Source organism: Oryzias melastigma, linkage group LG5, assembly GCF_002922805.2.
Source record: "Oryzias melastigma strain HK-1 linkage group LG5, ASM292280v2, whole genome shotgun sequence".
NCBI classification, from domain to species: domain Eukaryota; kingdom Metazoa; phylum Chordata; class Actinopteri; order Beloniformes; family Adrianichthyidae; genus Oryzias; species Oryzias melastigma.
Window position 1 is genome coordinate 18950173 of NC_050516.1, and position 23901 is coordinate 18974073.

Here is a 23901-nt window from a genome sequence, read left to right on the forward strand (position 1 = left end):
GGCCGCGAGTTTGAGACCCCTGGTTTAGAGTATAGAGTGCACTTAGGTTTGACCTCCTGTGCTCTTTTATGCCCTTCAGCATGAATGTTTGTTTGTAATCACAAACCTATACTGAGATTGTTTTTTGTTTATTTGTTTCTCTATTTGTATTGACGAAGCACTAAGGCTGATGCAGTTGATGCAGCCCAGCACGATACATACATACTATCTGGCTCCAAAGCAAACTCGGCGCACCCCATCTTCTTCTGCAGTCACTGAATTATAGAAGACCCCCGATTGCACTTGAACTGCTCGGGTTTTCATCACAGCGCTGGAGGTCACTCTGACTTTTGCCTTTACGCTCATCATATATGCAACTCGAAGGCTTTGGCAGTTAAGACAAGCCGCTTTGAGGTCACCATTAGCCAGGGAAGACCGACAATGAGATTTATGGAAGAGTCGGCGGAGGAGGGAGAGATGAGCATGCATGGTTAAACAGTGGCAGCAGTAGCTGCTCTTAACATTAATTTCAAACATCGTAGTGTATCTGCATGTATAATGCATAGGGCCTGAGATAATGGCACGGCTTGCGGAGCGGGCTGCTGACAGTGTTGCGGTGATGTGTTGGAATTGGTCCCCTATGTCACATTTGCCTCTGTCCAGGTTCCCTGCAGCATCATGCAGTTAATACAAGGCGAGCGTGTTGCAGTGACATAGTGCCGTTTTAACTGCTCCCTGCAGACATCCTCCGGTACTCTACCATCAAGATTAATGGCTGGCTGGAGAGTCCTAAAGCCGGCAATAACTGAGCTGACCAATAAACTAAACAACAGGCATAGAGAAAAGACAGTTATGGGCCATGTTTGCGGATATAAAACAATAGAGGAAGAATAAAGACAGGTTGGAAGAACCTTCCTGCAAAAGTAAATTAATTCAACACAACTTTCACTGGATTCATAAGAAATCATTAATTTAAAAACTGGCTGTAAGAGTTTTTTTTTGTCTGACTGGAAGATATGTCTGGGTTAGCACTGCAGTTTGATCTGACATTGTTGAACATAATGATGAAAATGAACTACAGGCCAACAGTCATGAAATTCCACTGTGTGGCATCAAAGTGAACATATCCTGTGGGTGTGTGCAGTGTAGGCATTTATTCTACACATTTTGCCCTCTGAGGCCCAAGTCTGCATGTCAGTGACTTTGAAGGCGGAGCTCATGGCTCGGGGCCTTCTCTTTCACAACGCAGCCATAGATGAAAAATAGGCTGATCGCAAAACGTTGCTTTTTCTAATAAACCCCGCTGGTCCCCTGCGACTGAATATGACATTAATTTAAAAGTCATCGTTGATAAAGACGACATATTCATGTCCTAATTCCCCGACTCATCAGTGTAGGTACCGGCGACAGCCCTTGGCTCGCTGGATTTCTCCTCTCTACAATCTACCACGTTTGACCTATTTCTGTCTCCACAACACTGTAAACAGATCTACTAATTGCCTTCATTTATTCATTTGGAAGTCAAGTTCTGTTGTGACTGGATCCCTCCCAGCCCATTCATGTGTAATGTGCACAACACGGACCCCTCCGCCCGCCGACTCGCTGAAAACCTTCAACATAGTTGTAGAGTTTTCCGCATATTAGCGCAAACAATACGGAGAAATTCAGAAGTTCTGTTGTTTTCTTTAAGGCTGCCATGCAGAAGCTTTCTAAGCATGCTTCAGCTGCCACAAACATCATCAAAAGTCTGAAGTGTTTCATCAAAGCCAGATTGTCTTCATGAGTGCAGAGACAGTCATGTCTATTGTAGTCTTTGCTGTTTTCCACTCCTATGGACTTATAGTACTGTTGTCTTTGTGCGGTACAATAAATCCAAGTCATAAACAACATTGACAGCGACAAAAAAACAGACAAAAACATGTTTTCTCTACCTTGGATCGCAGTGACAATGAGTCTCTTTGTTGACTAAGTGTGAGGGAAGAGATCTTGCTTCTGACCTTTAGAAAGATTGCAGCACAGTCTGTCAACAGCGTTTCCAATCTCACACACACTAATTTTGTGCAAACCTGTTCTCGTATTCAAAGTGCTGCAGGGCGCACAAAGGAAAATGGTTTAGTGTTTGTGTGAACATTTGGAGAACCTCTTGCAGCTTTTATTCCTGATGTGGTGCTACAGCACCATTACAGCCTTTACCACAACGAAGAGTGAACTTAAGGGATGGATTTGGTTCTAGAGATCCTGATCCGGGTCAAAGGGTTATGTTTCTGAATTAAGAGGTTCTCTCTCCTTTACATGCTGCCTGAAAGCTGCGTCCCCAGAGGCTTTGGCGAACCGTGTTCCCGCGTGTGAGTATGAATGAGTCACGTCTGGGCCTGGAGCGTGTCTGAGAGTGGTGAGGCGAGGAATTCAGCTGGGAAGACAACGCAGGGTGAAGAGCTGTCTCTATAATTTAGGGTAAACACTGAGCAGCATGACTGCATACCTCAAACGTGACCAAAGCTGGCAGAGGAGAAATTGATGAAATGATGAGGATGCTGCATGCCTGCTCAGCCTGACTCTTGTTTTCTTGCTTTGTTACACCTTAGAGGATTTGAGAGGCAGATTCTCAACAGTAAATTAACCTCTGGGTGGCACTACAGGTGTCTGGTAGGGGGGTCATTCAAGTCTCAGATGTGGCACAGGAAATATTCTTCAGTCCTCTGTCAAATTAGGAAACTCATAAGGTTGTATCATATCTTGTAAAAAAAATCCAAGGTTACAGTTCACTCTACAACAAAGAGCTGCTGAGAAAGAAATGACAGTCCAAGCAGCAAACACAAAATCACTCCTTTGCTTCTCTCTGTGACCAAGCATAACAGACTCTATCAGATGTTTAGGATTCAAACACTCTGAGTGAACAGCATGACACTGTAAAAAAAAGAGCGAAATAGAGAGTTGGATAAAAGTTTATTAAAAAAAAGGGTTTAAGACCCTTTCTAATCGTGTTGGGAAAATCTTGATTTAGGTTTTTATAAGATTAAAATTGTATTTTTTGAATATTTATTTTTTCTAATTCTTGTGAATCAGGAGCATATGGAAAAAAATGTTGTTTAAAAAGGCTCGTAGCAGTGACGTAGGTTCTAGAATCGGCAGGCCGAAAGCTCCCTGCTCCGCTCTATTCTAAATCATCCGCTTGTAGACGACTAGATCCATCGTGGCATCGGAATCAAAACTGTAAGGCTGGATAGCTTTGTTATTGTTTGCAATTTTTGTTGCATCTGTATTGTTAGGTTGAAGGTGTGAGGGCCTCTAGGCTACCGGGAGAGCATATAAACAAAGAGATGATGGGAAGCAGCATAACAGTGGGAAAGATACATTTCTTTTTTGAAGGGTTTCTGTTATGGAAGTGCCCACACTGAGCCTTCCAAACTGAGCAGAGTAGATCGAGACACTTGAGTGACTTGTCCCCCCATGGTGGAGACAGATGGACAGGAGGTGTTGGAGTGGACGAGGAGTCAGCCCAGCCTCCGCAGAAGGAGACCTGGCTGCCGTTCAACTCGGCCGGACGTCCTGCACGTCTGCCAATGGCGAGGACCCACCGGATCATGACCCCTGTATGAGGATCTGACATGGCTGTCTTCATTTAACCTTCACTTAGACCAGGAAGTCTCACTGAGGAAAACATTCTGTTTATGAGAGCGCCAGCCAAAAAAAAAAATCTCATGTTAGACCTTTAACAATTTGGCAGGAAACTCAGGGGTACTAAAATGGAAGCGATTGATTTTAAAAAGTACATCAAAGTGCTTTAGGTGAGGTAACGGAGAAAACAGGGGAGTCAAAAGCTTCAGGGTGAGTTTGAAGAAGCCTTTGGCAGCACAAAGGCAAAGATTCAGGTTGATGTGGGTGTCTAATTTATGATAGAGTTTATGTGCTGGCAGGTTTATCACTCCGTTAATGGACTTGAATTAAAAAAAGGAGAAATGGGAAACTTGAACCTCTCATATTTGCATCACATTCAGCACCGCACTCACTTTAAAATGATTATTTTTGTTCATGTTGGGTAAGTTTATTTTTTTTTTACATGACATTAGAAACAAATATACGGAGCCACTAAAGCAGGGGTCTCAAACTCGCGGCCCGTGCGCAATTTGCAGCTCCCAAGCCTTATTATGAAAATTCTATGTCTACTAAGTAATATCTTCTGCATGTCCACGCTTCTTGGATGATAGCTTTGTATTTGCTTTGTGATGTTTCAGCTTGCTTTATGATTAAAACTTTGCATTTGCTAGCATCGTTAGATCGTTTCATTTTACAGGAGAAGCAGAAAATATTGCTTGGTCAATAAACTTGTTCAGTAGACTTAGACAATGGACCAAATATATATGGACAGGAAGCAAAAACATAGTTTTGACACAAATGGAACTCCGTACAGCCCAACCTCAGCCAGATTGTGCCTTCAGTGGCCCCAAGGTATAATGTGTTTGAGAACCCTAGTCTAAAGGGACATTATATGAAATGACAAACTTTTTTTTTTTCTTCTAAAAAATTATGTAAAAAACTGCTTGCTGTATAGTGCATATCAGTTACTAACCATTTTTTTTAACTTCAATTAAAAAAAAAAAAAAAAAATCTGGTTAGTAACTGGTGGGCACCACATAGTGATGAAAAAAAAAAAACCATTGTTTTCTTAAAAATAAAAGAAGACACGTCAGGTTACTACAGAGCCCCTAAAGGGACATTGGGAAAAAAATTAAAGTGGAAAAAAAAAAAGAAAAATATTTTTTTTTCTTTCACTTTAATTTTTTTCCCCAATGTCCCTTTAGGGGCTCCATAGGTTACAAAACTAATTTTTTTTTTTTTTATTTTTTTTTTTACTTCAATTAAAAGAAAACAGTAACCGATGCGCACCAGATGTAACTGTTTTTTTTTCTTCAAAAAATCAAAACAAACAAAAAAAAAACAAAACTACATTTTTTTTTCTTTTATGTCCCTTTCAGGGCTCTGTACAAACATGATATATTAAAGTCACTTGTGATTCAAACATGTTTTTGACAGGTAATGCTTCCTCCAGGGAAAAAAAATAAGCATAAATTATGTTAATGAAATTAAAAGGGAAAGTGTGAGCATTGACGCTGCCTGGTTGTGAATCTCAAATGACCCCTTTGCCATCCCTGGTAAAGTCTGATTAATTTAGGAATTGGCAGCAGTGGAGAGTGATTAATTCCTCCTGGATTTAACCATTTAAAAGAACAAGACAAAGGAGGGAGAGAGGAAAAAAAAGATGAAAGTATGGATGCATAATTAACACACTGGGATCATATAATTAGCCACCCGGACAAAGGCAAAGTAAGGCTGCATTGTGCCTTTGTTTTGTTTCCTTTGGCAGATTGTTTCTTTCACAAGCAGGTGAACATATTAAGTCCCTCCCCATTTGGAGAGGGGTGGGGATGGGATGGGCAGCCATCAGGGTATGAAAAATTTGGGAGACATAAACAAATTAGTACTTCTGGCTGAGCTATGATTAAGCAAAAATGAGTATAAGCATTTAATTGAATTTTTAAAGGAAGTGTTGACTTGTTTCTGAAGAGAAGTTTGTAATATTTAAGAAAAAAAAAACAAAGAAATTAAAATTTCCTTTCTTGTTTTGCAGGATGATGTGAAGTGCTCTCAAGAAGAATAAGACACAATTCAGTGCAACTGCAAGTGCAATCCCCGCTAGCACACAATCTTGTTTGTCCAAGCTCGCCATTTCACAGAGCCCTGTTGGTATGGGGACGCACTTGAAGAAAGGATGGACTTATTGCAGTCTCAATAAAGGTCACTGCCCTCTAAAGGCCATGTCATGGTGCCTGTCCCTCTGGCTATTGACTCTAATCTCTGCAAATCAAAAAACAGCTCTTGGACAGACAATGAACTCTTTTCAATCAGAGCGGAGGGAGTGGCCGTTGAACCATTTGACGGTGCATCAGTCTACTGGAGATCTGTATGTTGGAGCCGTAAACCGAATCTATAAATTGTCTGCTAATCTCACCCTGTTGGTATCCCATGATACTGGGCCGGAGTATGACAACAAGGCGTGTTACCCGCCACTGATTGTTCAGCCCTGTTCGGAGCCTTTAGCCTCTACTGATAATGTCAACAAACTGCTGCTCATAGACTACTCCAACAACCGCCTGCTGGCCTGTGGCAGTCTCTACCAGGGCATCTGCAAACTGATGAGGCTAGACGACTTGTTCATCCTTGTGGAGCCAACTCACAAGAAGGAGCACTACCTGTCCAGTGACAACCAGACAGGAACCATGTATGGAGTCGTTGTGCCCTCCTTGGGTCAGGATGCTACTCTATACATTGGCACGGCAGTTGGTGGCAAACAGGATTACTTTCCTACTATCTCCAGCCGTAAACTGCCTCGTGACCCAGAATCCTCTGCCATGTTGGACTATGAGCTTCACACTGACTTTGTTTCATCTCTCATCAAAATCCCCTCAGACACGCTTGCTCTGGTCCCGCACTTCGATATCTACTACATCTATGGCTTCTCTAGTGGAAGCTTCGTCTACTTCATGACAGTGCAGCCAGAGACTCCAGAGAATGGCATGTCTGCAGGTGGTTCCCCCGGTGACTTGTTTTACACATCTCGAATCATTCGCCTGTGCAAAGATGACAAGAAGTTCCACTCATATGTCTCACTTCCTGTGGGCTGCATACACAGAGGCGAGGAGTACCGCCTGCTGCAGGCTGCGTACCTGTCCAAGGTTGGAAGGGTGCTGGCAAAGTCTCTTAACATCAGTGCTCAGGAGGACGTGCTCTTCGCAGTGTTCTCCAAGGGACAAAAGCAGTATCACGACCCTTCAGATCACTCTGCTCTCTGCATCTTCACCATCCAAGACATTAACGCTCGGATTAAAGAGCGGCTGCAGTCCTGCTATCAAGGAGAGGGAAACCTGGAGCTGCACTGGCTGCTGGGAAAGGACGTGCAGTGCACCAAAGCAGTAAGTTCACAGCAAAAAACACTTTTAACAGGGGGTGTAATTGAAAATTATTGTCAGTCATCAGACAGATGGTCACACTTCTATTACCGTTCTGGTGGAATTTTCTGATTAAAATCATAATGACTCCAACACTGAGGTAATTGTATTTACCTTGAACTAATGTTGGCAACATTGAGGCATCATTTTTCTTATCTTTTCAAAGGATGTTGTTCCACCTATTTTTCTATTTATTCTGATTTGTTTTTGATTTCATCGTAATGTTATTACTATAAATAAGATTTCAATTGAAATGCTCCAGAACATTGCACATTTTTACAGTAGCATTTACTAAAACACATTTATTAGGTTTTAATTAATTAAAGGCATACTCAGCTCTTTTTTAAACAAATATTGCATTATAGATGGAAAATTTTCTGTGTCCCTCTGAGTCTATTTGCTTTCATTTTAAGATCAGATAATTAATCTTGTTTACTTATTATGTTTTAATCCATCAAGTCTGCATCTTTTTTTTGGGGGGGAACACAGATACAATTAAGATGTCATTATATTTTTTTTACTAAATCAGAAGATTTGGGTAGATTAATTATGGTAATCAGAGAAGTTTTGCATGAACTTTGGGTTTAATTCAGTCTCTCACCTCCACATCCTCTTGTTTCTCTCATTGTTTTCCCCGTATTTTCTTCCTCCCGTCAGTGGCACTTGAACCCTCACATGCCTGGTTTTGATCTTGAGAAAAGGTCTTTCTTGTAAATGTCCGAGCCTGAGCCTTTGTGAAAGCTATAATTCTGCGTAATGAGCTGCTCTGGTGGAAAAAAAAAAAGTTGAAAGGCAGAAATGAAAACAATATCCATCACACAAATTGCTTTGGTGATTCCATCGCACTATAATATAAATCGGATGTAAAGTTATTCAAAAGAGAAACTAAATGAAAACAGTGATATATATTAATACAACAATTACCTCTCATGTGCAATTGACCAAGGGGGAAAAGGTGGGTGACAGTAAAAAGAAAAAAAATCCACAGCAAAAGAAACTGACTATATGAGGCCTAAATATGTTGGATGCTACGAGAAAAGGTAAAGAAGTCTAAAGGGAAAACTGAGGACATTCTGAAATGTGTTTGTCTCTTCTTCCATACACATGGAGGTCATAAGAGAAAGAGTCGGGTGGGGTCACACATCAAATTCGATTACGCTGACTTCACTCCACTAATCAGATTCAGTAAAGCTCAGCAACATCACATGACGAGAGAGAAAAACTCATAAGGACTTGCAAGTGCATAAGAAGCAGGAGATGTGGAATACGAAATTAACATTCCCCCAAAAACGAGGCCTTAGATACTAAGTGACAGGCAATTAGCAAAGGTTTGAGGTGCATGTTTGCAGATCGAGTAAGGCTGCAAAGCATTCATCTTTCTTTGATGCTTAATCAAAACCTGACATTTCTTGTGCTGTGTTTATATGATGTCAGATCAAGCGATCTAAAAATCACAGAAACCGGCTCCAAATACACAGCGTTTCTGGAGTTTGCCATCAGCAATTAGGTTTGCTACACAAATTTGCCTGCTCTGTGGTTTGCTGAGAAGCCCAGCAGCTCCAGCCCTTTTGATGTAACATTTTTAAACCTGAAAATTGTGTACTTCATGCTTGTTAGGTTTGCCAAAAGTCAGTCTGGATTCATGTTATAGTTACACATGTCAACAGCGCTACACTCTTATTATGTTGAGCTCCTTCTTAAAATTCCTCTGTTTCATTATTAAAAATACCTTTTTGTTCAATCATTTTTTTTCTCTATATTTGGACTCACATCCTGCCTCTCTGCCCACAGCCTGTTCCCATCGATGATCACTTCTGTGGCTTGGATATAAACCAACCCCTGGGGGGGTCCCAGCTGGTGTCGGGTCGGACAGTGTTCACCGAGAGCAGGGACAGACTGACCTCTGTCACTTCCTACATCTACAACGGGCACAGTGTGGTCTTCCTGGGATCCAGAAGTGGACGTATAAAAAAGGTAACCATCACCTACATGCAAGATAATCAACTGGACAATCACGCAACACAAGTGTAATATTTGTGAGTTTCCTGGCTCACGTGTATGAGAACATCGGATACATTTGGTTTCTAATTTCCTAAGGCAATGTTTTCTCCAAAAGATCACGAGCAGTTGCAACATAGAGGCTTCAGTATTCAAAGAGGGGGGGACCTAAGTGTGCACTTTGCTTTTTTAGGATTTAAGTTTCAGAATATGCCAAAAACTGCAGGTATGCTCCTATTTTGCACTTGTATTGATATTAAACTGTACGATCAAAGAGCTTTTGCAGAGACTCGACATCAGACATTTCTGATCTTAAGATTTTATTTCAAATCTTTTTGTATACCATCTAACAAAGGGTAGCACTGCAGCTCAAACCAACATTACATCATGGTTTTGATAGGTTTATTTATAGAAGTTCTCGCTGCTTTAAGTGGGTAAATAGATAATCATCTCAATCTAAATTCAGACAGCAGTTGTTTTGACAGGCATTTAATTGGTACACAACAAATATACAAACTGCCGTGTAACGTGTGTGGAATTGGTTTGTGCCTTTAAACAATGAAAACCTAATCAACACAAGTCTTCAATTATAAATGTAATAATTAACAATTTGAAAAAAATGGTAATTAGTTCACAATGTAATGTTGATTATCAAAATATGCTGTTTTCTTATTATGTTTTTAGGGTGTATTCAGACTAGACACATTTGGTTCTCTTAAAGTGAACAAGAGTCCATTTCCCCTGATAATCCGGAATAAACTTCCGGTCTGAATACATCCAAACAGACCTATAGTCCAGGAATCACTCTCTATCTTTCGTTAATTTCAAATCAGACTGAGCCCCGGTTCGCTCTGAGTTTCCTCAGTCTGAATAGACTGAACAACTGAACCAAAACAGCCAACTCATTGTAATGTGGTCGGATGAATGCAGGCTCATTAAAACAACGTTTAATGTGATACTCATTGATTATCACTATTTTCCTGACAATTTATATGTGATAACAATTATAAGCGCACCTTCTGTGTTGTGTCTTCAGTAACCACCTTGCAGCATACCTCTGCTGTCCCAAAGCAGCAAGTAAAACGTGTTGTACCTGACCTTGATACTGATGTTCAAATTTCATCAGCGAAATATAAAAGTTATATAAATGAACTGTCATGACAAGGATTTCAAAGCATAGGTCTTCCATTATTCTTTCTCTTTTTTTGCCCCACCCTGGTTATTCCTGGCCAGTGACTGAAGAGATCTTTAGTTACGTTTTTTTTTTTTTTTTTTTTAAAGCTTTGGTTTGAAATATAAATGCTCAGGTGACGGCAGGCTAAATACAGACCAAATGCAAGGTTGAGAACTCAATACAGACAAAATTAGGCAGAATAAGTCCGGATCAATGGACTTTTCCAGTCTGAATACATTTTTGCTTTTCATCAACAGGATTGTTGTTTACAGCATAAAGAATAAAAAAAAATATGCTCTTATTTTATTGAATATTTCTTTTGTTTTAAAAACGATGGGTGACTGTTAAGGTAAGTCTTTATTAACCCAGCCAAAATTATATGGTAATGCAACGGAACACACCTTATCATTTGTTCTTAAAAATTTGGCCAGAAAAAACTTTTTGTTAAACTGGACTCCTAAAAATGTATTTATTTAAGGCTAAAGGTAACATTTGCCAGTTTTAAGGTAACATAAAGGAACACAAATGATATATAGCTTCAGCTAGCCAAAAATAATGTATTAGTGGATCAGGCAAACAAACAAAACCAGTGCTTCATAAATGTGTTTCTGAAATTAAATCACAAAAAACAGATGTTTTTTGTACAGGAAACATAGGAGACTCTTAAAATTTACCAAAGCAAAGCCTCAGTCGAAAGATTGCTCCTAACTTTATTTCTGATTCATGTCTTATTTCAAGTTTATTTTGTAAAAATGTACTATAATCAAGTTCATCTAAGTTCATGATCTAGTTTAAATGACTTTGGAGGACCGCAGGCTTTGTTTACTGCACAGCAGTACAGCATGCAGCTGACTGAGGAAATGTGTGAGAGGACTGTTGTGACACTAGCCTGGGGGCCTCAGTCTTATGAGGAGTAATGTGTCTGACACACAAGGCACTCACACACACACACACAGGTCCAGACCGAGGCCACAGATAACATCTCTGCAGCTCTTTCATTAGATGAGCCGTCGGGGAAAAAGACAAGACACCCTGACAGTGAGAGGGAAGGAAAAGAAATAGGAAGTGTGATGCAATTCCATGGGAAAAAAAAAAAAAACAGGAAGAAAAGATGCATTTGAAAAAAATGGAGCTGGAGTTGAAAAACCTTTGAGGTGAAGTTGGTTTTAGCATGTGCTCAGAGAGTAGCTGTGTTTGGATAATCAGTCTTTAGACTCAGTTAAGTGCAGAGTCTAACGGCAGTTCAGTCATTACACTGACTGAATGAGCAGCCGTGATCTCAGACTCCCGGGAGCCTTTGAGGAGCACAGGGTCAGCTCTCCAATTCTATTCAATCACACCCAAATGGACATGTTCAGTGGAAATGGGGCATGACAACAAATGCCATCAGCAGATCACTCCACCCACAAAGGTCAAGCCTGTCACAGAAAGGGTGTCACCAAGGTGAAAGGTCACAGGGATAACCAACAATCTCACTATCGTGGCTCCGAGCGGCATACAGATGTAGTCATCAGTGACTCCTGATGAGTCTGTTACCGACATAACAGGTCACTCCTGTCATCATGCAACACCGCTTTGTTCCCTCAGGTGGATAATTTAAGCTGAATGGCATGACTCTGTTCGATAACAGTAGGCTGAAAACAAAAGGAGCCTTTACACTTTGCAAGAGAAAAACTAATGAGGTGGTTCCAGGTAAAAGTCATTATCTCTCGCTGATCCGTATTTAAATGTATTCTGCTCTCAAGAGGGCGTGTAGATGGATTCAGTGGCACAGTTTCCACTCAATACTGTAGCAAAAAATGCAAGAAGAAGTCACTGTAGAGGAAAATTAGCATTTCAGTCGGTTCCGCTTCATCAAAGTTTAAACAATTTATTGCAACATTGATACACATCTGATGTTGTTGCGTGGCTCATGTGATGCTTGGCAGCATTTCTAAGCAGTGACGGTGCAACGCAACATTCGATTTCCCCGATTCCTTCTGTGTACACTTCTTGTTCATATCTGTTTAAAATGCATCAAAAGCAGAATTCAAACACACAAGCCAATGCTCGTACACAGGAGGATAGCAAGTAGGAAAATAGAAGGAAGAAAGGTAGGAATACATATAATTCTGAATATGTAATGAATATTACGTATGTATATGTATGAATAAATATACAGGATTATTTTCAGTGGTCAAGTCTTTTCGTGTGTCCGTGCTTCTTTTAAAAAGCTTTTCAAAATAGGTACAAAAGTACTTTTTTTGTTCCTTTTTTATACCAATGGATCTCTTATTTGAATAATGTTTTGCTCTTCAGCTGTGACTGTGATTATTAAAATTGAAGACCTTAAAAGAAACGTAATTTTGGCTCATGTCTTTGCCTCAGGAATCACAAGTTTTTAAATGAATTGTGCACCACCACCACCAACCACCCTTCACACGTGACACACAAGTGTTCTGCATGAACAGATTAAGCATTGCTGTTTGTTTAGCATCTCATATCTAAATATACCATCACAAAACAACATCTTTATAGATCTATTATGACAAATGATATGCCTTTAAGACCCCCTTCAGGACAAATGTTTCCACATTGTTGATTTTTCTTTGAAGTGGGACTTCAGTTTTAATGTAGCATGAACAAATATACTGGAAAAGACAAGTTACCTATAGAAACAAGTATCAGGTGTTAAGTGCAGCTGGATTTTTCAAATGTCTACACTGAGCAAAGGTGAAATCTAAAGTAGACTTGCAACAGATGCTCTTTCAGAGTAATATGTATTCATACTAAAATGTTGGTAGCTTCTAGTGATAATGTGCCAACGATAGCACAAGGGTTACAATAATGTAAAAATAAAACTGTGGTTCTGAGTATTTCTCTATTTAAATTACGTTGAATCAGATGAAAACGAAAAGTTTGGTAAAGCTCAGGTTTGTGACACAGCAACTGCCGTGGTCGAGCCAAAGTCTCCTTTCAGTTCTGATACATCCACATGCAGACAAACTGATCAATTAACCTCTTAATTCTCCCTGTCTGAGCTGTTATCTGGCTCTTAACTGTATGATTGTTTTTCTCTTGTGCTAATGTTAGCTTGGGGTTGTGAGGTGCTATAAGCTAGCAGGGGAGAGTGTAAACAAAGGCATGCTGGGAAATAGTGGAGGCTAACTTTGGTGAAAACAGTCCCACTCACAAGTCAGAGGTGAATTTCTAATGACAGGCTTTTTTGAATTTAGCTAAAAACTACGTAATAATAATGAAAAGACCACTGGAAACGATTTTACAATATAAAAATAGATAGTCGGAGTCTCCTACAACCATAAATAAAATGCAGAAAGTTGCTCGAAGACTATTTTTGATAGTTCAGTCTCACTTTTTACGACACCTGCCAGCAGTGCTGATAAATATGATTTGCTGGATTCACAGACAAAAGGATGAGAGTTTTTCTAGAAAATTAAAGTGGAGAATTTCATAACTTCTGTGGCTGCTGCTACTCAGCAAACCTATTTCCCTTGAAAGCTCTGAAAATGTTAAGCATATGGCAAACAAAGCTGAAGTCAAATACTCTTGTGCAAATTGTGGATTCATTAAGGCTTATTGAGAGAGTTGAGTGGGTGGGGGAATATCCCAATACATGACTAAATGACTTGAACTTTTCAAAGTCATGGTTTGAAAGGTGGACTTGGACGGGGAGATTTACTGTGTTTATTGAAAAGAAAAGAATGGGGTTTTAGGGCAGGAAAGAACCCATGTTTGATGCGACGCTGGGAGGATTTTTTTTAACCACAAAAGTCAAACCTGAGGGCAAAATCCTGCTCAACATTTGATGCCTCAAACGTATGATATGCTAACAATTATTTATGGCAACACTATGTGATGGGATTGTGTCCATTTCTCAGCTTCTGCTGAACAGTTCTTTTGTAGCAGAACTGTGTTTTTCTTCTACTCCCTTTTTTCTCTCATTCTTTTGTACTGTTTGGTCACACAAATGGAAACACTCGAGGACTGTGGTCAGGAAAATGAAAACCATACGGTTGCTATGAATTGTTCCACAGTCCCCCTTCCTTGGTTTCCTTTTTTTTGGCGGGCCATGGGAACCTGACAAACAATGGGAGTGATTGAAGGGAAAGAGGCTGCGTGGAGGAGGACAGGAAACAGAGAGCAAGCAAACATGTCTTCTCAGAGAAGGGAAAAACATGAACTCACAGAGATGAAGAGGAGGCTGCGGTCAAACTATAGGATTGAGACTGGGAAGATAGCCATACAGCTGAAGATGTAATTGAAAATCTGGCAGTTTTAGCCGAAAGGCTTTTAAGAAAAAACCCTAAAAAGATACATTCGCACACACTCTTGTGTCTTGACCTTATCTGTGACCCAGCCAGTAATCATGTTTTGCCAACACTTAGATCATATCTCACAGTTGTGATCAATATGCCTCTCTTTGTTGTGTCCTGTGATACACATCTTCACACCGAGGATGCTGTTTGTGTAATAAGCCGCTGCTCCTCAACTCCATCCCTGCACTCGCCTCTTTAGCATTCACAGGACCGTGATAAATATATGAGCTAATCAATGTGCACTCTCCTCGGCTGTCATCCGCAGTCAGACCATATGCACAGCCACTGAACCTTAAAGGTGAACAGTTGTCAGGCCTTTATGTCACTGCATGCCCTGTGCTGTAATCGAGATAAAAGCCCTGGAGGATCCTCCGAAATCTGTGCATAAATCTGTTTGAAAATCCGATCTGACATTTTTGATGGGGTTTTGCATATTTTTTTATTCTGCATCCTTTTCCCAAAGTAATATTATGCTAACCCATATCGAGTGTTAAACAGGTTTACACAAGAATCTACATTTTAGTCAAGATTTTTGGAGACAGCTAATGATTCAAAGTCTGTACAGTGGTCCAATAAATGGCAGAAAGTTCCTTAAACTAATCTTCTGACCTTGGTTTGTCTCTTTCAAAGTATTGAAGACATACTGGTCTTTGGGGACAGACGAAGCCCTGTCAGCACAGCAGATTGAGAATGATTGGTTGAACAGATTGCTCCTTGCCTCCTGGGTCATCTTCCATATGTTTAGGTTAACTGGGCACAGATCAGTTGTCCATATATGGATACTACCCATCTCATAGTTGGACTTCTTTTTTTTTTTTACATGTAAATAATTAACTAAAAAAACTTGAATCTGTAAAAGAAAAAAAAGAAATAAAATTTGACATTTAAACTTACCTCAACTCCATGTGTTTGCACATACAATGGAGACATTTTGGGGGGTAGTTTCCTAAAACAAGGACTGGCAGCTTTTATCAAGATTTTGTTGCATCACCTGACCTCTCACCTTTTTGGCCCCTTTGTGTCCTTATGCTCTCATCCTCAGCAATCAAGCTCATGCTTCTCGCCTGTTCACCCTAGTATAAGATGGTCCCATGCAGGTTCTCTACTTCCTATCCAGTTTGTTGTACTTTAGACATCCAAAGTCTCTTCTGGATTCACTTTTCTGTTACTGACCAGGTTTTTACCTCAACCACACTCAAGCCTCCAGACCTGTCCATGTGGATTATTACTATTTACATATTACGTTTGCTTTTCTGTAAGCCTTCCTGCCAAAAAAGACCTAATCCACTACTCTATGACCAAGACCTCCTGGGGATTTATTAAATTATAACATTTCTTCCTGGGTTTGCATTTCTTTTGGGTTGTCCAGTCCAAAATCAGTGCAGCCTTACAACAGAGCCCAACTGTCTGAAGCCAAGTGACGTCTTACAGTAAATAGGATTTCTCATTTTCATTGACGTACACAGAATAAGGTTGCTCTCTAATGGTCAGGATGCAGAGCCTTTTGGTTTGGCACACACAGTCTCAGGTTGCAAATCTGTTTGTCAAAGCCGAGTTGTGAGGGTTCTATGGCTTTTTTGTAATGTTTTTTGGACAGGTTCCGAGTTTCCCTGCAAATCATACCAGTTCGAGGTTAATCATGAATCACAGCTGTTTTCGTTTCAGTTAACTGTCCTCAGCCTATTTAAGTTTCTGGTTTTCAGTTCATACTTGTCAGGTCATCTACTCTGTTATGCTATGTCACTGGCTTGTTCTCCCATGGTTTTGTAATGTTTAAGTTTATTTAGTAAATGTTTAAGTTTCTGCCATCAAGTCTTGGCTCCTGCGTTTTGGGACTTCCACCACCACTTCCTGACACAAGTTAAGCAGGCTTGTTTTTTTAACCCCTAGAGTTTCTGCAAGGGTATTTAAAGACCCACCCTTGGAAATTCTGGTTTTTTTTTGTGTTTTTTTTTTTTTACATGCTTTTGTGTCATTTTTGAAGGACACATAAATAAATTTAAGATTAAAATTGTGTTTCTGAGGAAATGTAATTGGTTAAAGCTTGATGATGGTGCCACCAGTTTCCTGATCTCCTCTATTCTGATGCCTACCCTTGCTGACAACTAGATCCATGTACATCAGGAATAGGCATCTTCAGGCCTCGAGGGCTGCTTTCTTTTTCAACATACTCTGCTATGGTTCGTTCTAATTGGCTGAACCAGGTAATCAGTCATAAGTAGGACTTGGATATTTGGAAATCATGCAGACTTTGCAGCCCTCAAGGCCTGTAGTTTCCAATCCCTGATGTCAATCTTTGTTTACCTCGTCCAAGCTGGAATCTGGCTCAGAACAACAATCCCATAGCTTCTACTGAACTCCTGTCACCCTGCAGAAACTATGTTCTAGAGAACGACACAGGTTTTTTTTGTTTTTTTTTTTTGCCTAAAAACAGCGTAATCAAAATTAAAGTCCACTGGGAACGCTTTTAGAATAGATCAAAAAATGACTAAAATGGGATTCTTAAAGCAGCATGGTGAATGCTACTGGTTTACATACATGTGTTGAAGATATACCCTTGTCATCCATGAAGTAGTGAATATAAGAGAGATGAACAGTTGGTACCAGTGACAGATTGTTAAAGTTTTTTCTCTCATGTATAACACAGACCACACAAAGTGAAACAGAAAAAAGGGGGCTTCCACACAGCCTCTTTAATACTTTTTTCATGCCGTGCATCAGACCTATAACTGCAGATCAAAAGAAGTGGAGCACAACCAAAAAAACACTTGAAATCAACTTGAAATTTGATTGTCACATTTGAGCTAGACAGTGCAGAGCGACTTCAAAAGGCTGAAATGAGTTGTTCTTCCTCTCTCATTAAAATGACAGGAGAAGTAACAGTGCTATTAAACTGACAGGCAGAATTTGCTTCGAGCTTTTGTTGCATGTATCTGATCTCTAGTCAATCAAGCCATCTAATGACCTGGCTGTCTGGTTGACAGACGATTATGTTAATCACTTTTTTTTCTTGGAAACTTTGGTATAATTCATGTTTACCTGTGAGCCAGTTGAGATGTAACCAATTAAACATGTCTAAATCAAAGTGTCTTTAAACTCTAAGTAGGAATTCTTTTAAAACAACATGTGATGTTCAGTGCAATTCAGGTTGATGCAATTTAGGGATCGTGCTCTCGGTTTGCTACTACATATTTTATGAGCGCAACCAACAGGAGAGAAACTGCCCAGAGTTTAATTATATTTGTTTGCAAGCCCGTGTTTGTGTGTGTCACTATGTGTGCCGCTTTGTGTGTTTCTTTAAACAAGCAGGCTCATTATAAAACCAATTTAACCCCCGTTACTTTAATTATGAATTTCAGGACTTAAGTAGAGAATGAGGACTGGCAGTACTCCCATAAGGCTTCTGCTTGGTCTGACCTGCTTCATGTGATAGAAACCACTTAAAAATCCAAAGAAAAATAAAATGGGTCACAATGGGTCAGAGTTTGTGAGAGCTCACCTCTGCATCTCTAGCTCTAGTTACCCTCCACATACTCAACTCATAAAACTCAATATCTATTCTCTGGGTGTTTGGATGTATTATAAAAATAGTTAAACCACACAAATGCTTTAATTCTCTGGTTTCTATTCGGGAGCAGATGGGTGTGGGAAAAAAAAAAAAACTGTGTAAACTTTCCCCAATGTTCTGTGGGAATGTGGTGCAAAAGGGGAGAAAGTGGGATGAAGGAAGCTTAGCTCTGCTTTGTTTTTCAGCTGTTCTCTTTAGGAGTCACCACAGAGAATCATCCGCCTCCATCTAACCCCTTCACCAACATAATCACTGTCCCTCCTCTGAACATGTCCAAACCATCTCAGTCTGGCTCCTCTGCATTTATCTCCAAAACATCTAACATGAGCTCTTCCTCTGATGTATTCATTCCTGATACCATCCATCTTTGTTTCTACCAAAGAAAACCACAACGTCTTCATCTCTTCTACCTCTGGTTCTGTCTCTTTCTCAAACCCCGCTCCTCGTGAGCTGTCGCCCTGTTTGTTTTACTGTTAATCCTGCTTTAGTAATGGCTGATTATCTGGAGTGAGTGAGCCCAGTTTCTGATTGACTAAACACACCTGATACAGGTGACCAGTACTGAAGAATGGTTAGCTGCAAAACAAGAAGGGCACTAGCTCACAAGGGTTAGAGACTCTTGTGTTGGAGGTGGCTGCCTTCACTAGTCTCCCACACCTTTTCTTTCAGGCTTACTGACACTAGTCACACATCACACCTGAAACCTTCCTCCACTCGTTCCAACCTGCTTGCACATGCCTCTTCACCTCTCGCTCTCTGTTGCTCTGGACAGATGACCATATAAATAAAATTCTCCACCTTCTTCACCTCTATTCCCAGTTAAAGTAATTCTTATTTACACAAAAATATTCTTGCTGCTCTTGACATTCATTCCTCTCTTTTTCAAAGCAAACTTCAATTTATCTCAATGCAGATCACTATATCATCTGCAAATGTTGTGGGCCACAGAGATTCCAGTTTAATCTCATCTGTCAGTCTGTCTATCACTACAGCAAACATTGGGGCTTATAGCTGATCCGTGGTGCAGTCCCACCTCCACATCTAACTCATCTGTCACACATACAGCACTGTCTTAAAGCTCTCATACATTTCCTGCACGACTCTCAACATTTTCTTCGCCACTCCAGACTTCCTCATACAAACCACAGCGCCTCCTTTCTATACTCTGTTCATAGACTTTCTCTAGATCTACAAAGACCTAATGCAACCCCTTCTGTCCTTCTCTGTTCTTCTCCGGAAGCATCCTTAAAGAAAACATTTGATCTGGAATACTCTTCCTTGAGAAACAATATTGTTGCTCACAACTGTTTTATTTTTTCCCATGACTTCATCATCATATTCTTCCTCTGCCCTGTCCTTGTCCTCTTCATCTTCCCCACTACCAGAGTCATTCTACACACCACCATCCAATGATGTCTAGCTACACCCTTCCCAATCACATTTAGACACATAACCCTATGTGACACTCTATTTACCTCCAGAACATTTTGAGGAAACTCCTCTTTCGTGATCACTCCCACTTCGATCCTCCTCACACCTTGATAAGTCAGCGAACCCATCCCATATCTAGAAGTTTTGCTGTCTTTCCATCTGGTGACTTGATCAGTCAAGCTTTCTTCTTTCCATGCCGTTGACCAACTCTTTAGTTTTCCCAAAGTCTCCACATGTAAAGGTCCTACTCTAAGTCTTACATTCCCGCCTTTCCTTTTCTTTCACTGCCAACAAACATCCCTCCATCCACTCTTTCTTCCACTAACAGCAGACTAGGATCGTCCCCCTGTAACTCACCTTCGACCAACAGTAGCCGGGACAGGATTTAGTGGGTTAAGAAAATGGCTTGATGGATGGAGGGATGGATGGATGGATGGATGGGTGGGTGGACCGATGGATAGGACCAGCAAACAAAAATGCTAGATTGTCCCCCTTTGGGATTTCTTGAAAGAAAAAGGCTTAGTTGTGGGATAAATGTATAACTAACATACCTATTCAATGTTGGGAAAAGCTGACAATTAGAAGACAAACTGGTAAAAACCATGGTTTTTCAGTGGTGTCACTACTTTTCATGAACGTGTTATTGTTTAAAAAAAATAGAGCCATGTTCCTGACTCTACTCACAAGCGTCATCCTTCTCAGATAAAAGACTCCTTTTAGCAAATGCATCCTCTCTCCATTCTTCACTCCAGGCTGCCAAAGCTGATCACTGGAGAGTTGCAGCTGCATAAAAGGTGAAGCCATGATTGATCGATGAAGTTTTGGTGCTTCAGGGATTCAATCATGTAATCAGTCTGTATTGATTGACCATTCCCACAGAGAGAAATACTGAGGCTCTGCCACCGTGTGTGGGGTGGACCTGGCACACATTCAAAGTCTTTTGCAATCAAATTTGATTTGGGTGTTGAGGACACGTGTTAGAATTCATGCAGGGACAATGTGGCATGATCACTCAGCAGACAACCTCACTTCCAGCATTTTCTGCTACAGTTCCTCATGATCATTACGTTTTTTTTTTTTACATCGTACAATTAAGATGTTCTTTCAGCTTCACTACATCACATGATACATAATCCATTTTCCTGGAATCTTAAGAAGGCCTCAACTTCGGTTTACAGATAGCTTGTTTCTTTTGTTGCACAGCATAGCTTGTAGTGAGTACTGTTTTGAGCTTTATTTGCACCTAGCAAAAAAAAAATAAATAAAAATAAAAAAAAAATAACAAGTGTTGATGGTGTAAAAAATGTATTTTTTAAAATATAAAATATTGATTATTAGACAAAAATGTATTAAAACTCAAAACCTTATTATTTAAAATGTCAATGTATGTTCAAAAACGTTAGCATTGTCTTCATAATGTTCTGCAAAAATATGTTTATCTTATTTACAGTTATAATTTGTAATAAAAAAAAATCATCTGTGCCTCTGATGCATCTTTATTTTATGAAGCCAAAAGATTTTGTGTCTGAAATTCCCTCTGGAATAAAAATAGCAATGATCATTCTTCAAAACTTGACGTCAGAGCTGAATGATTGCCAAAGTCACAATGGCCAGTAAGATTACTGAACAAGTGGCTGCAGATCGATTCGTCCTTTCTCTTCCTTCCATCTCATCATTTACCCTAATGATACCAGCACAAAGTACGCACTTGCAGAAGTACTGAACATGATTGTGGCGCCTCAAAACATGCCCTGAAACAAAATCTGTGTCCACATTCAACTATCCATTTCAAATTCTTGGTGTACTGCATTCGCTCAAATGTGGAGGAACAATTGAGAGGGGATGCAGCTTTAGCTGCTGTAATCTGGGAAGCACACGTTTGGGAAATTTGCTTTTTTCCTGCATGAGAGGACGATAAGAAGATAAACTCCAATTCCGACTTTGCAAAATCCAGCTCTGATGTTTTAGCCAAAACTATGCGAGTATTAATACTGGCAAATGAGGAATATGGATACATGAAAGAAGATTTCAAGCAACTAAAGCCGTACTGACACAAAATGTGGTTTTACTGCAAGTAGTCTGAAAAAATTGTGAGCCATGCAGCAGCTTACAACCATATTTAGGTATCTTTAAGATGTGGCATTAATGGTTAAGCCAGCATATGGACTGTATGCTCCACTTACATTTAATGCTTTTGAATTAAGATGAATATTTTATGAATAATTTTAAAGGCAAAATAGGCTAAAAAGATGTCCATTGTTATCTTGTTGTGCAAGAGTAACCAGAAGCGTTAGCCATTTTGTTTTTTCATAAGAGTTTCAAACTTCTTTTAGAAGTAAATTTGAGTATAAGTCAGAAAATACTGAAGGAATTTGTTTAAGTTTTTAAAAAGATGACAATCTTAGCAAAAAAAAAAAGCTTTGTATTGTTTTGTGAAGTTTATTTTATTTTTTTATCTATTTTTTTTTTTTCATTTTTTAGCATCATCTAAGAGGAAATGGTCCAACTATGTAACTTCTCCAATAAAAACAAAACAAATATTTTCCATTAATATAAAATCAGAGTGAATATAATTGTAAAGGACACAATATGTCTGCAATCGTTCAATAATCATCCACGCTGGCTCTTTTTACATGACGTTTAGCATCTGTTTGTCTCCATTTGCCTATGCCTCTGCAGATTAGACTGGACAACGCTCTGGAGGGAGGGGTTCTATACGAGACAGTGACTGTGATGAAGGACAGCAGCTCCATCCTCCGGGACATGGCCTTCTCTCTGGACAGGAGCTCTCTCCATGTCATGTCAAGAAATCAGGTGAGAAAACACACCCATTGTGTTGTTCCTGTCAGGAGACCCTCTGCGCTGTGAGGTGATGAGGTGTGTGCTGAGGGGATTTTGGAAGGTTTATGGCTCTTTGGCAGATCTGCAGAGCTAGGAGGGCATGTGCTGGAAGCTGAATGCATAGAATACAATTGTTAGGGTAAGTATTGGGAAAACTAAATGAACCAGCAATAAGTCTAATTTAAATGACAGGCAACAAAAACAGGAGATTTGATGACGCTCCATCATGACTTCTTCTTTCTGATCCATCTTTGGGTTCAGTGTAATGATCTAAGCTTGATTTAGATATTCACTTCAAGGTTTTACAAGACTTTTCTTGTTGGGATGTGACCAAAAAAAGGTCAGCTGACTTGCTGAATATACTGAATTATTATTTTAAGAGGAGAATACCAGCATTCATTGGACTCAGAATGTGAGAGAGCATGAGACATTTTCACACATGAATTCACTGCAGAAAAATGTAGACCTTTAACTCACCGAGAATCTCTGGAATGGGCAGTAAAACACTCAACTCTTCAAACATCAGCACAGTATTTAAGCATGCTTGCATTTCCGAACCACATATTTTGATAATGCAGAGTATAATATAAATGTTGTCCTGAAAACAAGTAAATAATATGTTTTTTTATTGAATTGAATGGATCAAATTATCTGTAAATGTCATCAGCATTGTTTAGTAATAAAAGGAGGATTGGAATTCTTGTTCATGCACCACTGGGAAATGAAGCACATTTAAATAAATAACATTAAAGTATTATAATTATGAAAAATAAAGGCTAATCTTCATTCAACCAGATTCGGATTGATCACCAAAACCCCATGCTGACATTTCCCCACATTGAGAGTCCATGTCTGCAGAAGAGCTCGCTGAATATAAAGGCTGCATAAGAGGACAGACCGTTGCTCTAATTACTTACCCATGCGAAATGACTTACAGTTCATGCATCTTTTGTATGTGCTGCAGACACACATTCTGCTGAAAACCACTGGAAGCTTCTTTTTTTTTTTTTGTTTGACTGTAACTCCCCCCTCGTCAGCTCCTCCCTCGGCCCAGCATCACAGAGGTGAGCGGTTGTTGTTACTGCTGGACGATATTCTCTGCACTCATTGCAGATAAGGCTGAACAGCGGTAATCACTTTCAACTCCCATCAAGTGATTATTTTGGCACAGCGGCAGGCCACTGTGAAATGGGATTAGGTTTCTGTGTGGCCAAAAAAAGCCCCTATCACTGCTCTCAGCTGTCTTCTGTCTGCAGAAATGTATTGATCCAGAGTCACAGGACAGTGAGGCAAAGGGCAGTGGGACAAAAACACTTATGGCACTTTTACATTTTAAATATATCTCCCCCTGAGGTTAACTGATAACATCAAGAAGGCTATTAAGAAAACAAATAATATATTTTTTTAGATGTTTTTTTTTGTTGTTGTAATAACCCAAGACTACTTTTTCTCCTTGTGATAGACTGGAAGAGACAGGGTATCACTTATTGATGAGCTCTGGTTGTTCAAGGAGAGACATGCTTCCTGCAAGGAGCTTGCCAGACATTCTCTCCATTTCTCCCCTTCAGATAATATTTAAGTAAAACC

General features: G+C 39.8%; 1 protein-coding gene across 2 annotated transcripts in view; it reads left to right on the plus strand.

Annotated features, from left to right (window-relative positions):
- Positions 1-23901, plus strand: part of LOC112145201 (plexin-A2) — an 80378-nt gene that overhangs the window by 6534 nt on the left and 49943 nt on the right. Inside the window, exons 2-4 of one of the 2 annotated variants that reach the window (XM_024270308.2) lie at positions 5609-6950; positions 8778-8960; positions 22153-22287. In XM_024270308.2, coding sequence (XP_024126076.1) covers positions 5727-6950; positions 8778-8960; positions 22153-22287 — 1542 coding nt within the window. In that variant the 5' untranslated portion in view covers positions 5609-5726. Of the gene's footprint in view, positions 1-4834; positions 6951-8777; positions 8961-22152; positions 22288-23901 lie in introns of those variants that run through there. The other variant, XM_036211967.1, reaches the window with a different exon arrangement.